The 13,502-nt window shown below is 70.0% G+C and overlaps 1 protein-coding gene across 1 annotated transcript; it reads right to left on the reverse strand.

Annotated features, from left to right (window-relative positions):
• Window positions 1-160: 160 nt before the first annotated feature.
• ZNHIT1 (zinc finger HIT-type containing 1) lies at window positions 161-7,079 on the reverse strand. Its single transcript, XM_072848710.1, has 5 exons — window positions 7,035-7,079; window positions 6,729-6,899; window positions 5,927-6,006; window positions 2,836-3,005; window positions 161-466 (listed from the first exon to the last, which is right to left on the reverse strand). Exons 1-5 carry the CDS (start codon window positions 7,054-7,056, stop codon window positions 445-447), a joined length of 465 nt encoding a protein of 154 aa, XP_072704811.1. The 5' UTR covers window positions 7,057-7,079; the 3' UTR covers window positions 161-444.
• Between the last annotated feature and the right edge of the window lie 6,423 nt (window positions 7,080-13,502).

The raw sequence follows: 13,502 nt of genomic DNA on the forward strand, positions 1-13,502 counted from the left end.
GGTATTTAAAGGGCCCCTGCCCCGTCCGTCCGTCCGTCCATCCCCTCCCCAGCCCTTCTTAAAGGGGTGGCCGCTGTCGGCCATCTTGTGCTGAAGCTCAGGAATATTTGTCCGTAGACCAAAAATCAACCCCCGACGTATCTTAAAGGGGCGGCACGGGTTCGGCTCCCGCCCTCGGGGAAAGGGGGAAAAGATTTTCTGTAGAAAAACCAAGATTTTTGCTCAAAAAGAAGCTCTGCGCGTCGGCCATCTTGTTGTCATACCTTGGGTGTGTCTCTTAAAGGGGCGCATCTCTTAAAAGGGCGTGTTTCTTAAAGGGGCGGCGTGTGGGCGGCCATCTTGTCCCCGCGCTGGTGGGACAGATGAGGACCGAGGCGGGGGGGGGGGCGGGGTGGTGACACTCGGGTCCCTTTATCGTCCCCAGGGGTGACGCCGTCGTCCCCGTCACACCGTCCACTTCAGGCACCTGTGGGGGAGGGGATGGGGCGGGGGATGGGGACACGGGGACACCCCTGCCCCATGTCCCCACCCCCTGTGTCCCTGGATGGCCCGGGGTGTCCCCAGGCACCGGCCGGAGCCACCCCCCGTGTCCGTGTGTCCTGTCCCCCCCCCAAACTGGGTGTCCCAATGTCCCCATCCCGGCTGTCCCAGCGTCCCCCGCCCCCACACCAAGTGTCCTGATGTCCCCATCCCGGGTGTCCTCATGTCCCCTCCACCCTGTCCTGGGTGTCCTGATGTCCCTGTCCCCATCCCGCGTGTCCCAGCATCCCCCTCGTCCCCATCCCCGTGTCCTGATGTCCCCGTCCCGGTGTCCTCCTGCCCCGTCCCCATCCCGGGTGCCCCGACGTCCCCACCCCCGTCCCCCGTGTCCTGATGTCCCCGTCCCAGTGTCCCCCCACCCAGTCCCCATCCCCGATGTCCCCATCCCGGCTGTCCCTGTGTCCCCCCGCCCCGTCCCCATCCCGGCTGTCCCAGCGTCCCCCGTCCCCATCCCAGGTGTCCTGATGTCCCCATCCCTGTCCCCCGTGTCCTGATGTCCCCGTCCCAGGTGTCCCAATGTCCCCATCCCCCATGTCCTGATGTCCCCGTCCCAGCGTCCCCCGCCCGTCCCCATCCCCGGTGTCCTGATGTCCCCGTCCCAGTGTCCCCCCGCCCTGTCCCCATCCCGGCTGTCCCAGCGTCCCCCCCACGTATCCCGACGTCCCTGTCCCCCGACGTCCCCGATGTCCCTGTACCGGGTGCCCCGACGTCCCCATCCCTGTCCCCCGTGTCCTGATGTCCCCATCCCGGTGTCCTCCCACCCCACCCCCATCCCCCATGTCCTGATGTCCCCGTCCCAGCACCCCCCACCCTGTCCCCATCCCCCGTGTCCCAATGTCCCCATCCCGGCTGTCCCTGTGTCCCCCGCCCCGTCCCCATCCCGGCTGTCCCAGCGTCCCCCCGTCCCCATCCCGGGTGTCCTGATGTCCCCATCCCTGTCCCCCCTGTCCTGATGTCCCCGTCCCAGCATCCCCCCACCCCGTCCCCCGTGTCCTGATGTCCCCGTCCCAGGTGTCCTCCCGCCCCATCCCCATCCCCCGTGTCCTGATGTCCCCATCCCAGCATCCCCCGCCCCGTCCCCATCTCGGGTGTCCTGATGTCCCCATCCCGGCTGTCCCAGCGTCCCTCCACCCCATCCCAGGTGTCCCGATGTCCCCGTCCCCATCCCGGGTGTCCCAGCGTCCCCCCGCCCCATCCCAGGTGTCCTGACATCCCCACCCCTGTCCCCCGTGTCCTGCTGTCCCCGTCCCAGTGTCTTCCCGCCCCGTCCCGGGTGTCCTGATGTCCCCATCCCTGTCCCCTGATGTCCCCGTCCCAGCTGTCCCAACATGCCCCCACCCCGTCCCCATCCCGGGTGTCCCGATGTCCCCCCGCCCCATCCCAGGTATCCCAATGTCCCCAACCTCGTCCCCCATGTCCTGATGTCCCCGTCCCAGCGTCCCCCTGCCCCGTCCCCATCGCCAGTGTCCTGATGTCCCCGTCCCCATCCCGGCTGTCCCAGCGTCCCCCCGCCCCATCCCGGGTATCCCAACGTCCCCACCCCCGTCCCCCGTGTCCTGATGTCCCCGTGCCGGTGTCCTCCCGCCCCGTCCCCATACCGGGTGCCCCGACGTCCCCATCCCTGTCCCCCGTGTCCTGATGTCCCCGTCCCAGCTGTCCCAGCGTCCCCCACCCTGTCCCCATCCCCGGTGTCCTGATGTCCCCATCCCGGCTGTCCCAGCATCCCCCCGTCCCCATCCTGGGTGTTCTGATGTCCCCATCCCCGTCCCCCGTGTCCTGATGTCCCCGTCCCAGCATCCCCCACCCCGTCCCCTGTGTCCTGATGTCCCCGTCCCGGTGTCCTCCCGCCCTGTCCCCATACCGGGTGCCCCAACGTCCCCATCCCTGTCCCCCGTGTCCTGATGTCCCCGTCCCAGGTGTCCCAATGTCCCCATCCCCGGTGTCCTGATGTCCCCATCCCAGCTGTCCCAGCGTCCCCCGTCCCCATCCCAGGTGTCCTGATGTCCCCACCCCCGTCCCCTGTGTCCTGATGTCCCCATCCCCCGTGTCCTGATGTCCCCGTCCCAGCGTCCCCCTGCCCCGTCCCCTCCCTGGTGTCCTGATGTCCCCATCCCCATGTCCTGATGTCCCCATCCCCATGTCCTGATGTCCCCATCCCCATCCTGGCTGTCCCAGCGTCCCCCGCCCCATCCCGGGTGTCCCGATGTCCCCATCCCGCCTGTCCCTGTGTCCCCCCGCCCCGTCCCCATCCCGGCTGTCCCAGCGTCCCCCCCCCGTCCCCCGACGTCCCCGTACCGGGTGTCCTGGTGGGTGCCGAGGCAGCGGCTGGAGCAGTACCGGGCGCCGCAGGTGACGCAGGTGTAGGCGGAGGGGAAGCCGCAGACGGCGCAGAAATGGCGCTGGGGCAGCCGGGAGGGGCCGGCGCACGCCGAGACGTAGTTGGGACCCTCGGCCGCGCTCAGGTTCTGCCGGGGAAGGGGAGCGAGGGGGCGGGGTGCTGGGGGCACCCCGAAACCCGCCCCGGCGCCCCGAAACCCGCCCCGGCGCCCCGAAGTCCCCACGACCCCCCCGTGGGGGTGATTTCACGGCACTGAGCCGTCGAGGGAACACAAAAACAGCCCAAAACTGGCCCAAAAGGAACAGCCGGCACCCCAAAACTGCTCGAGAGCCCCCCAAAAACCCCACTGAGATCACACAGCACCCCAAAACTGCTCGAGAGCCCCCCAAAAAAGCCCGCTGAGATCACAGCACCCCAAAACTGCACTCAAGAGCCCCCCAAAACCCCACTGAGATCGCAGCACCCCAAAACTGCAGGCAAGAGCCCCCCAAAACCCCACGGAGATCACACAGCACCCCAAAACTGCAGTAAAGACCCCCCAAAACCCCACTGAGGTCACAGCACCCCAAAACTGCACCCAAGAGCCCCCAAACAGCCCTAGGGCCTCCCCAAATTCTCCAGCAGCCCTAAACCTCCCGGGTTGCCCTAAAATACCCCCAGGACCCCCCAAAAAACCCCAGCGTGATCACACAGCACCCCAAAACTGCACTCAAGAGCCCCCAAAACCCCACTGAGGTCACAGCACCCCAAAACTGCAGGCAAGAGCCCCCAAACAGCCCTAGGGCCCCCCAAATTGTCCAGCAGCCCTAAATATCCCTGAGTTACCCTAAATACCCCCAGGACCACCCCAAAAAACCCAGTGAGACCACGCAGCACCCCAAAACTGCAGTAAAGACCCCCCAAAACCCCATTGAGGTCACAGCACCCCAAAACTGCACCCAAGAGCCCCCAAACAGCCCTAGGGCCCCCCAAATTCTCCAGCAGCCCTAAACCTCCCGGGTTGCCCTAAAATACCCCCAGGACCCCCAAAAACCCCAGTGAGACCTCACAGCACCCCGAAACTGCACTCAAGAGCCCCCCAAAACCCCACTGAGATCACGCAGCACCCCAAAACTGCACTCAAGAGCCCCCCAAACAGCCCTACGGCCCCCAAAATTCTGCAGCAGCCCTAAATACCCCCAGGACTCCCCAAAAAAAACGAGACCACACAGCACCCCGAAACTGCACTCAAGGGCCCCCCAAAACCCCACAGAGATCACGCAGCACCCCAAAACTGCAGTAAAGACCCCCAAAACCCCACTGAGGTCACAGCACCCCAAAACTGCACCCAAGAGCCCCCCAAACAGCCCTAGGGCCCCCAAATTCTGCAGCAGCCCTAAACCTCCCGGGTTGCCCTAAAATACCCCAGGACCCCCAAAAAACCCAGTGAGACCTCACAGCACCCCGAAACTGCACTCAAGAGCCCCCAAAACCCCACCGAGATCACACAGCACCCCAAAACTGCACTCAGCCCCCAAACAGCCCTACGGCCCCCAAATTCTCCAGCAGCCCTAAATATCCCCGAGTTACCCTAAATACCCCAGGACCCCCAAAAACCCCACTGAGGTCACAGAGCACCCCAAAACTGCAGTCAAGACCCCCAAAACCCCCACTGAGGCCACAGCACCCCAAAACTGCACCCAAGAGCCCCCAAACAGCCCTAGGGCCCCCAAATTCTCCAGCAGCTCTAAACCTCCCCAGGTTGCCCTAAAATACCCCCAGGACCCCCCAAAAAAACCCAGTGAGACCTCGCAGCACCCCAAAACTGCACTCAAGAGCCCCCAAAACCCCCACTGAGGTCACAGCACCCCAAAACTGCACTCGAGACCCCCCCAAAAAGCCCCAGGACCCCCAAAACCCCCATAAATTTTGTAATGGTGCAAAATTAATTTGAGGGGGGCCCCCAGATCCCCCACAAAACCCCACTGAGATCACACAGCACCCCAAAACTGACCCTGGGACCCCCCAAACCCCTCCCCCCCGGTGATCAGCTAGGAGGGCTGAATCGCTCTGAGACCCCCCCCAGCTACTCCTGGACCCCCAAATCTTCCAGAGCCACCTTCTGACACCCCAAATCACCCCAGGACCCCCGAAATCTTCCTGAGGATCCTCAAGCACCACGGAACCCCCAAAACTGCTCCCGGGGGTCACCCAGCACCTCAAAATCACCCCCAGACCCCCCCCCCACAGCCGTACCCACAGCGCTCTGCTGGCACCCCAAAACCAGACCCGGGACCCCCACACACACCTAAAGCCCCCCAGAGCCCCCCATGACTCTGGTGACCCCAAAAGTGCCCCACGAGCTACAGTGACCCCCCAAGTGACCCCCAAAGCCCCCCAAACCTCAAGGAACCCCTAAATATCCCCTAACTACGCCCCCCCCAAGCCTCATCCCCCAGAGCCCCCCAAACCCTGGGGCCACCCCCAAGCTCCCCCCAGCCCCTGCACCCCCTCTTGAGCCCCCAAACCCTGGGGTCCCCTCCCGGCGTCCCTCCAGAGCCCCCCAAGCCCCTGGGCCTCCCCTAGAGCCACCCCCAAGTTCCCCCCCCAGCCCCAGAGCCCCCCAAACCCTGGGGTCCCCTGCAGAGCCCCCCAAGCCCCAGAGCCCCCCCCCCAATTCCCCTCAGGCTCCAGGGCCCCTCTCAGAGCCCCCCCCCCCAGCTCTGGGGTCACCCCCGACCCCCCAAGCTCTAGTCCCCCCCGAATCCCCCAGCCTCGGGGACCCCCCACCCCCCCCAAGCTCTAAGCCCCCCCCCAGCCCCAGGGACACCCCGAGCCCCTCCCCAAGCTCCAGACCCCCCCCGAGCCCCCCAGCCCCAGGGACCCCCCTGACCCCCCCCAAGCTCTAGGCCCCCCCGAGCCCCCCAGCCCCGGGGACCTCCCCGACCCCCCCCAAGCTCTAAGACCCCCCCCCAGCCCCCCCAGCCCCAAGGACACCCCTGAGCCCCTCCCCAAGCTCCAGGACCCCCCCGAGCCCCCCAGCCCCGGGGACCCCCCGACCCCCCCCACCTGCTCCTCCAGCAGCGCCTGGAAGTTCTTGCGGAAGCGCAGTTTGAAGTGGTCGCCCCGCGTCTTCTTCTTCTTCTTCCCTGGGGGCACAGCCCATCCCCCCCAGGTCACTCCCCCACCCCACCCCCACCCCACCCCCCACTTCCCTGCAGCCCCCAGATCCCCCGAGCAGACCCTCAGCCCCCCATCCCCCCCCCCATCCCGGACCCTCTCAGCCCCCCCCCCCCCCCAAGTCCCCACTTACCCCGAGCAGCCCAGCCCCCCATCTCTCCCCTCCCCCCATCTCTCCCCCTCCCCCCCCCTCATTTCCCCAGAGCCCCCAACCTCCCCACCCCAATTTCCCCTGGGGCCCCCAGCCCCTCCCCACTTCCCCAGACCCCCTCCCCAGACCCCCCAATTCTCCTCCCCCAACTCCCCAATCACCCCCAGCCCCCCTCCCCTGAGCCCCCAGTCCCCCGGAGCCCCCAAGTCCCCGGTTCCCCCAGCCCCCCAGTTTCCCAGAGCCCCCCGCTCCCCAGCCCCCAGTCTCCCGGTTCCCCTCCCCCGAGCCCCCAATCCCCCGGTTCCCCCAGCCCCCTCCCAACTCCCCGGTTCTCTCCCCTCCCCGGTTCTCCCCCCTCCCCCGGTTCCCTCCCCCTCCCCGGTTCTCCCGGTTCCTCCCCGGTTCCTCCCCTTCCCCCGTTCTCCCCTCCCCGGTTCTCCCCGGTTCTCCCCCCTCCCCCGGTTCTCCCCGGTTCCCCCCCTCCCCGGTTCTCCCCGGTTCCCCCCCTCCCCGGTTCCCTCCCCGGTTCCCCCCCCTCACCGGTCTCGGCGGTATCGGCGAAGTGCGGCAGGCGTTTCCCGGGCCGGGGCAGCCCGGCCTGCGGGTCATCCCCGAAGTTGTCGTTCTCCAAGGCCTCCAGCTGCCGGTTCAGCCGCCGCTGCCGGGTCGCCCGGTCCAGCACCCGCCGCTGCGCCGCCTCCGGTACCCGCCCTGCGCCCGGGGCCGTCAACGGGGCTCCGGGACCCCCCCGCCATCACCGCGCCCGGCACCGGGACCCCCCCAGAACCGCCGCCCCCGGGGCCCGGACCCCCCTCACCCCCACCCCGGGATCGCTCCAACCGGTACCTGACGCCTTCTTCTCCCCCATGTTAAACCCCCCGCCCGCGCTACTTCCGCCCTAATCCGACGCCATTTCCGCCCTGAGGGGACTCCCACTTCCGCCCTCACTGGGCGCCGCCATCTTGCGCGCGGCGCCGCCGCCGCTTCCGCCGCCATCTTGGTTGTGGCGCGCTCAAGCCCCGCCCCTTTCCCCGCCCCTTCCCCGCCAAACCCCGCCCCCTTTCCCCCACCCTCTCCTGGCAACGTGGCAGCGGGGCGCGGCCCCCCCCCTTCGCCCCGCCCAGCGGCCGCGGATTGGCAGGCGGGGAGGGGCGGGGGGCGGAGCGAAGGGCGCGGATTGGCGTCTTCCCGGGGCTAGGCCCCGCCCCTCGGCAGGCCCCGCCCCTCAGCGGCCCCGCTCCCCGCCGTGCCGCCGCCATGGCCGCGCTACCGGTAGCCCCGGGGCTGCTGCCGGTGCTGCTGCCGGTCCTGGGGCTGCTGCTGCCGCCCGCCGCCCCCCTCCGCCCCCCCGGGCCCGGTAGGAACGGGGGGCGGGGTCACGGGGGTCAAAGGGCAGCGGGGGGAGGGGGGAGGAGGCGAGGGAGGGAGGAGGGGGGAGAGGGGCAGGGCAGGGGCCAGCGGGGTCAGGGGTCAGCGGGGGTCATTGGGGTGGGGGTGAAGGGGTGGGGGCGGGGGAGGGGTCAGGGGTCATGAAGGTGGGGTTCAGGCATCACCCGGGGGGTCAGGGGTGAACTGGGGTCAGGGGTCACTGGGGTCAGGGGGCGCTGGGGTCATGGGCATGGGGGGTCAGGGGTCAGCGGGGTCATTGGGGTGGGGGTTAAGGGGTCAGGGGATTGAAGAGGGTCGGGGTCAGCGGGGAGGGGTCAGGGGTCATGTAGGTGGGGTGCAGGCATCACCGGGGGTCAGGGGTCACTGGGGGTCACGGGGAGGGGTCAGGGGTCATGAAGGTGGGGTTCAGGCATCACTTGGGAGGTCAGGGGTCACAGGGAGAGTGGGAGGGGTCAGGGGTCACCAAGGGTCAGGGGTTGCTGGGGGTGGGGAGTCAAAGGTTATAGGGCATTGAGGAGGGTCAGGGTCACTGGGGAGAGGTCAGGGGTCACATGGGGGCTTAAGGGGTCACTGGGGGTCAAGGGTCACTGGGGTGTCAGGGGTCAGCGGGGAGGGTTCAGGGGTCACCAGGGGTCAGGGATTGCTGCAACGAGGCTCAGGGGTTCAGCGGGGGAGGGTCAGGGGTCAGTGGGAGAGGTCAGGGGTCACTGAGGGTCAGGGGTCGCTGGGGTCAGGGGTCACAGGGAAAATGAGAAGAATCTGGGGTCGCTGGGGGTCAGGGATCACTGGAGAGTCAGGGGTCAGGGGTCACTGGGAGGTGAGGGTCACTGGGGGTCAGGGGTCACTGGGGGGCCATCAGGGGTCTGGACAAGGGTCAGGGGTCACAGGGGTGGGGGCTCAAGTGTCATAAGAGCAACGAGAAAGGTCAGAGGTCACTGTGGAGAGGTCAGGGGTCACAGGGGGGGTCAGCCCTCCCCAAGCCGGCGGGAGGGGGGAGGGGAAGAGGTCAGGGGTCAGGGAGCGAGCGAAAGGCCGCAGGGGTCACGGGAGGGGTGGGGGAGGGGGGCTGTCCCCGCGGGGCCGGGGGTCCCAGCCCCTCCCCCTCCTCCCCCCAGAGCAGCTCCTGGTGCTGACGGTGGCGACGGAGGCGACGGAGGGGTACGAGCGGCTGCTGCGCGCCGGCGCGGCGCTTCAACTACTCCCTGCAGGTGGGGGAGGGGCGGGGCTGGGACCCCCGGGGGGGGGAGGGAGCCTGAGACACCCTAAGGGAGGAGGGTGGGGAGGGGGAGGGGAGGAGCCTGAGACACCCTAAGGGGAGGGGGTGGTGGGGTGGGGGAGGGAGGGAGCTTGAGACACCCTAAGGGGAGGGGGGGAGGGGAGGGAGCTTGAGACACCCTAAGGGGGGTGGGGAGGAGGGAGCCTGAGACCCCCAAGGGTGGGGGCACCCCGGGGTGGGGGAGGAGGGAGCCTGAGACGCCCTAAGGGGAGGGGGGATTTGGGGGGGGGTGGGGGACCCTGAGACCCCCAAGGGTGGGGGCACCGGGGTGGGGGCGGGGCCTGGGACACCCTAAGGGGAGGGGGGGCGGGGTGGGGGCGGGGGAGGGAGGGAGCCTGAGACCCCAAGGGTGGGGGGCTCGGGACCCCGGGGTCCCCAGTGTCCCCCAGCCTCGCTCCCCGTGGCGCGGCTGGGGGTGACGTGGCTGCGGGTGTCCCCCTGTCCCCCCGTGTCCCCCACCCCCTGTCCCCCCGTGTCCCCCCCGTCCTCCCATCCCCCGCTCCCTCTGTCCCCTCCCATCCCCTGTCCCCCTGCCCCTATGTCCCCCCGTCCCCTGGTCCTCCTCTGTCCCCTCCCCATGTCCCCCCGTGTCCCCCCGTGTCCCCCCATCCCCTGTCCCCCTCTGTCCCCTCTGCCCCCCATGTCCCCCCGTGTGTCCCCGTCCTCTCTGTCCCCCCATGTCCCCCTGTCGCCCCTGTCCCCCCTCCCATCCCCCTGTCCCCCCATCCCCCTGTCCCCCGCCCCCATGTCCCCATCCCCCTCCTCCTCCTCTGTCCCCCGTCCCCATGTCCCCTCCTGCTCCCTCGTGTCCCCCCGTCCCCTCTGTCCCCCCATGTCCCCCGTGTCCCCCATGTCCCCCTGCCCCCCATCTCCCCCTGTGTGTCCCCCTGTCCCCCTGTGCCCCCCTGTCCCCCCTCCCTCCTGTCCCCCGCGTCCCCCGTGTGTCCCCCTGTCCCCATGTCCCTCCTGCTCCCCCATGTCCCCGTCCCCCTCCCTCCTCTGTCCCCCCTGTGTCCCCCATGTCCGCCCCATCCCCCATGTCCCTCCTGCCCTCTCGTGTCCCCCCAGTCCCTCTGTCCCCCATCCCTCCTGTGTCCCCCTGTGTCCCCCCTCCTGTCCCCCTGTCCCCCGTGTCCCCTGTGTCCCCCTGTCCCGTGTCCCCCATGTCCGCCCCATCCCCTGTCCCCCATGTCCCCATGTCCCTCTGTGTCCCCCGTGTTCCTGTGTCCCCCATGTCCCCCGTGTGCCCCCTGTCCCCCCTGCCCCCCGTGTCCCTGTGTCCCCCATGTCCCCCATGTCCCCCTGATCCCCCTGCCCCCATGTCCCCCGTGTCCTCTCTGTGTCCCCCTGTGTCCCCCTGCCCCCATGTCCCCCGTGTCCCCCATGTCCCCCGTGTCCCCCGTGTCCCCCTGCCCCCATGTGTCCCCGTGTCCCCATGTCCCCCATGTCCCCCATGTCCCCCTGTGTCCCCCTGCCCCCATGTCCCCCGTGTCCCCTCTGTGTCCCCCGTGTCCCCTGTCCCCCATGTCCCCCGTGTCCCCCTGTCCCCATGTCCCCCGTGTCCCCCGTGTCCCCCGTCCCCAGATCGCTGGGGCTGGGCCAGGCCCTGGCGGGGGACGTGGCCCACACGGTGGGGGGGCAGAAGGTCTGGTGGCTGAAGAGCTGATGGCCGCTCTGCGGAGCGCGGGACCTGGTGGTGCTGTCTGTGGACAGGTGGGGACAGGGACAGGGGACACGGGGACAGGGGACAGGGGGACGGGGACAGGGGGACACGGGGGAGGGACAGGGGGACAGGGGGACACGGGGACAGGGGACATGGGGACAGGGGGACACGGGGGACAGGGACAGGACAGGGGGACACGGGGGACACAGGGGGACAGGGACAGGGGGACAGGACAGGGGGGACACGGGGACAGGGGGACACGGGGGGACAGGGACAGGGGGGACACGGGACAGGGGGACACGGGGGGACAGGGACAGGGGGACACGGGGACAGGGACAGGGGGACACAGGACAGGGGGACACGGGGACGGGGGACACGGGACAGGGGGACACAGGGGACAGGGGGACACGGGGGGGACACGGGGGGACAGGGACAGGGGGACACGGGGGGACAGGGGGACACAGGGGACACAGGGACAGGGGGACATGGGGGATGGGGGATACGGGGGACATGGGGACATGGGAGAGGACACAGGGACGGGGGACACGGGGGACACAGGGGACAGGGGGACACGGGGACAGGAGGGACACGGGGACAGGGGAGGACACGGGGGATGGGGGGACACAGGGACAGGGGGACACGGGGGACACAGGGACAGGGGGACATGGGGACATGGGGGGATACAGGGGACATGGGGACATGGGAGGGACACGGGGACAGGGGACACATGGGGACACAGGGGACAGGGGGACACAGGGACAGGGGGACACGGGGGATGGGGGGATACAGGGGGACAGGGGACAGGGGGACACAGGAACATGGGAGGGACAGGGGACACGGGGACAGGGGACACAGGGACACGGGGGACATGGGGGATGGGGGACACAGGGACGGGGGACATGGGAGGGACACGGGCACAAGGGGGACACAGGGGACAGGGGGACATGGTGGACGGGGGACACGGGGATGGGGGACACGGGGATGGGGGACACAGGGACAGGGGGACAGGGGGATGTGGGGCGATATGGGGGGACATGGGGGGGACAAGGGGACGGGGGGATGTGGGGGACGGGGGACACGGGGACAGGGTGACATGGGGGACATGAGAGGACAGGGGGATGTGGGGGGATGGGGGACATGGGGGGTCCGAGGGGCGCGGGGGGACATGGGGGGACGTGATGTGGGGATGGAGGGACATGGGGAGGGGTCCGTGGGGCACGGGGGGACATGGGGACACGGGGGGGACATGATGTGGGGATGGAGGGGACATGGGGGGGTCGAGGGGCACGGGGGGGACATGGGGGAGACACATGATGTGGGTATGCAGGGGACATGGGGGGGTCCGTGGGGCACGGGGGGACGTAGGGGGACACGGGGGGGGGACACAAGACGTGGGGATGGAGGGCACATGGGGGGGGGGTCCGTGGGGGCACATGGGGGACATGGGGACACGGGGGGGACACGATGTGGGGATGGAGGGACATGGGGAGGGGGTCCGTGGGGCACGGGGGGGACATGGGGACGTAGGGGGACATGGGAGGGGGACGTGGGGGGGTCCGAGGGGTGCAGGGGGACACGGGGGGGACACGACATGGTGTGGGGATGGAGGGAACGTGGGGGACACAAGACGTGGGGATGGAGGGACATGGGGGGTCCGTGGGGGCACATGGGGGACATGGGGACACGATGTGGGGATGGAGGAGACATGGGGAGGGGGTCCGTGGGGCACGGGGGGACACGGGGGGGACATGACGTGGGGATGGAGGGGACATGGGGGGGTGTCCGAGGGGCACGGGGGGGTCGGGGACGACAGGGGGATGGGGAGGAGACGGAGGGGGATGTGTGGAGGGGGAGACGGAGACGGGGGGTGCGGCCCTGAGGTGTCCCCCTCCCCAGCTATGACGTGGTGTTCGCGGGGGCCCGGGAGCTGCTGGCCAAGTTCCGGGGCACGGGGGCGGGGTGCTGTTCGCGGCCGAGGCGTTCTGCTGGCCGCGGGAGGGGCTGGCGCCGCGCTACCCCCGCCCCGGGGGCAAGGCCTTCCTCAACTCGGGGGTGCGTGCGGGGGGGGGGGGGGGAAAGGGTTGGGGGGCCGGGGGAGGGTTGGGGGGAAGGGTTGGGGGGGGCCGGGGGGAGGGTTGGGGGAAGGGTTGGGGGTGCCCCTGGGGGGAGACACAGGGTTTGGGGGGCCCCGGGGGAGGGTTGGGGGAAGGGTTGGGGGTGCCCTGGGGGGAACAGGGTTTGGGGGGGACACAGGGTTTGGGGGTGCGCCGGGGGGAGGGTTGGGGGGCCGGGGAGGAGAGGGTTGGGGGGGCCCGGGGGGAGGTGGGGGGAAGGGTTGGGGGTGCCCCTGGGGGGGAGGGTTGGGGGGCCGGGGGAGGGTTGGGGGGGAAGGGTTGGGGGGCCGGGGAGGGTTGGGGAAGGGTTGGGGGGGCCGGGGAGGGTTGGGGGGAAGGGTTGGGGGTGCCCTGGGGAGACACAGGGTTTGGGGGCCCCGGAGGGTTGGGGGAAGGGTTGGGGGTGCCCCTGGGGGGAACAGGGTTTGGGGGGGACACAGGGTTTGGGGGTGCGCCGGGGGGAGGGTTGGGGGGCCGGGGAGGGAGGGTTGGGGGGCCCGGGGGAGGGTGGGGGGAAGGGTTGGGGGTGCCCTGGGGGGAGGGTTGGGGGGGGCCGGGGGAGGGTTGGGGGGAAGGGTTGGGGGGGCCCGGGGGAAGGGTTGGGGGGGCCGGGGAGGGAGGGTTGGGGGGGGCCGGGGGAGGGTTGGGGGGAAGGGTTGGGGGTGCCCCTGGGGGGAGACACAGGGTTTGGGGGCCCCGGGGGAGGGTTGGGGGGCCCCTGAGGGGGGAACAGGGTTTGGGGGGACACACAGGGTTGGGGGTGCCCCTGGGGGACACACAGGGTTTGGGGGTGCCCAGGGGGAAGGGTTGGGGGTGCCCCGGGGGGACAGGGTTGGGGGGCCTCGGGGGAAAGGGTTGGGGGCTGCCCCTGG

The sequence above is a fragment of the Ciconia boyciana genome, chromosome 32, assembly GCF_034638445.1.
Source record: "Ciconia boyciana chromosome 32, ASM3463844v1, whole genome shotgun sequence".
NCBI lineage: Eukaryota > Metazoa > Chordata > Aves > Ciconiiformes > Ciconiidae > Ciconia > Ciconia boyciana.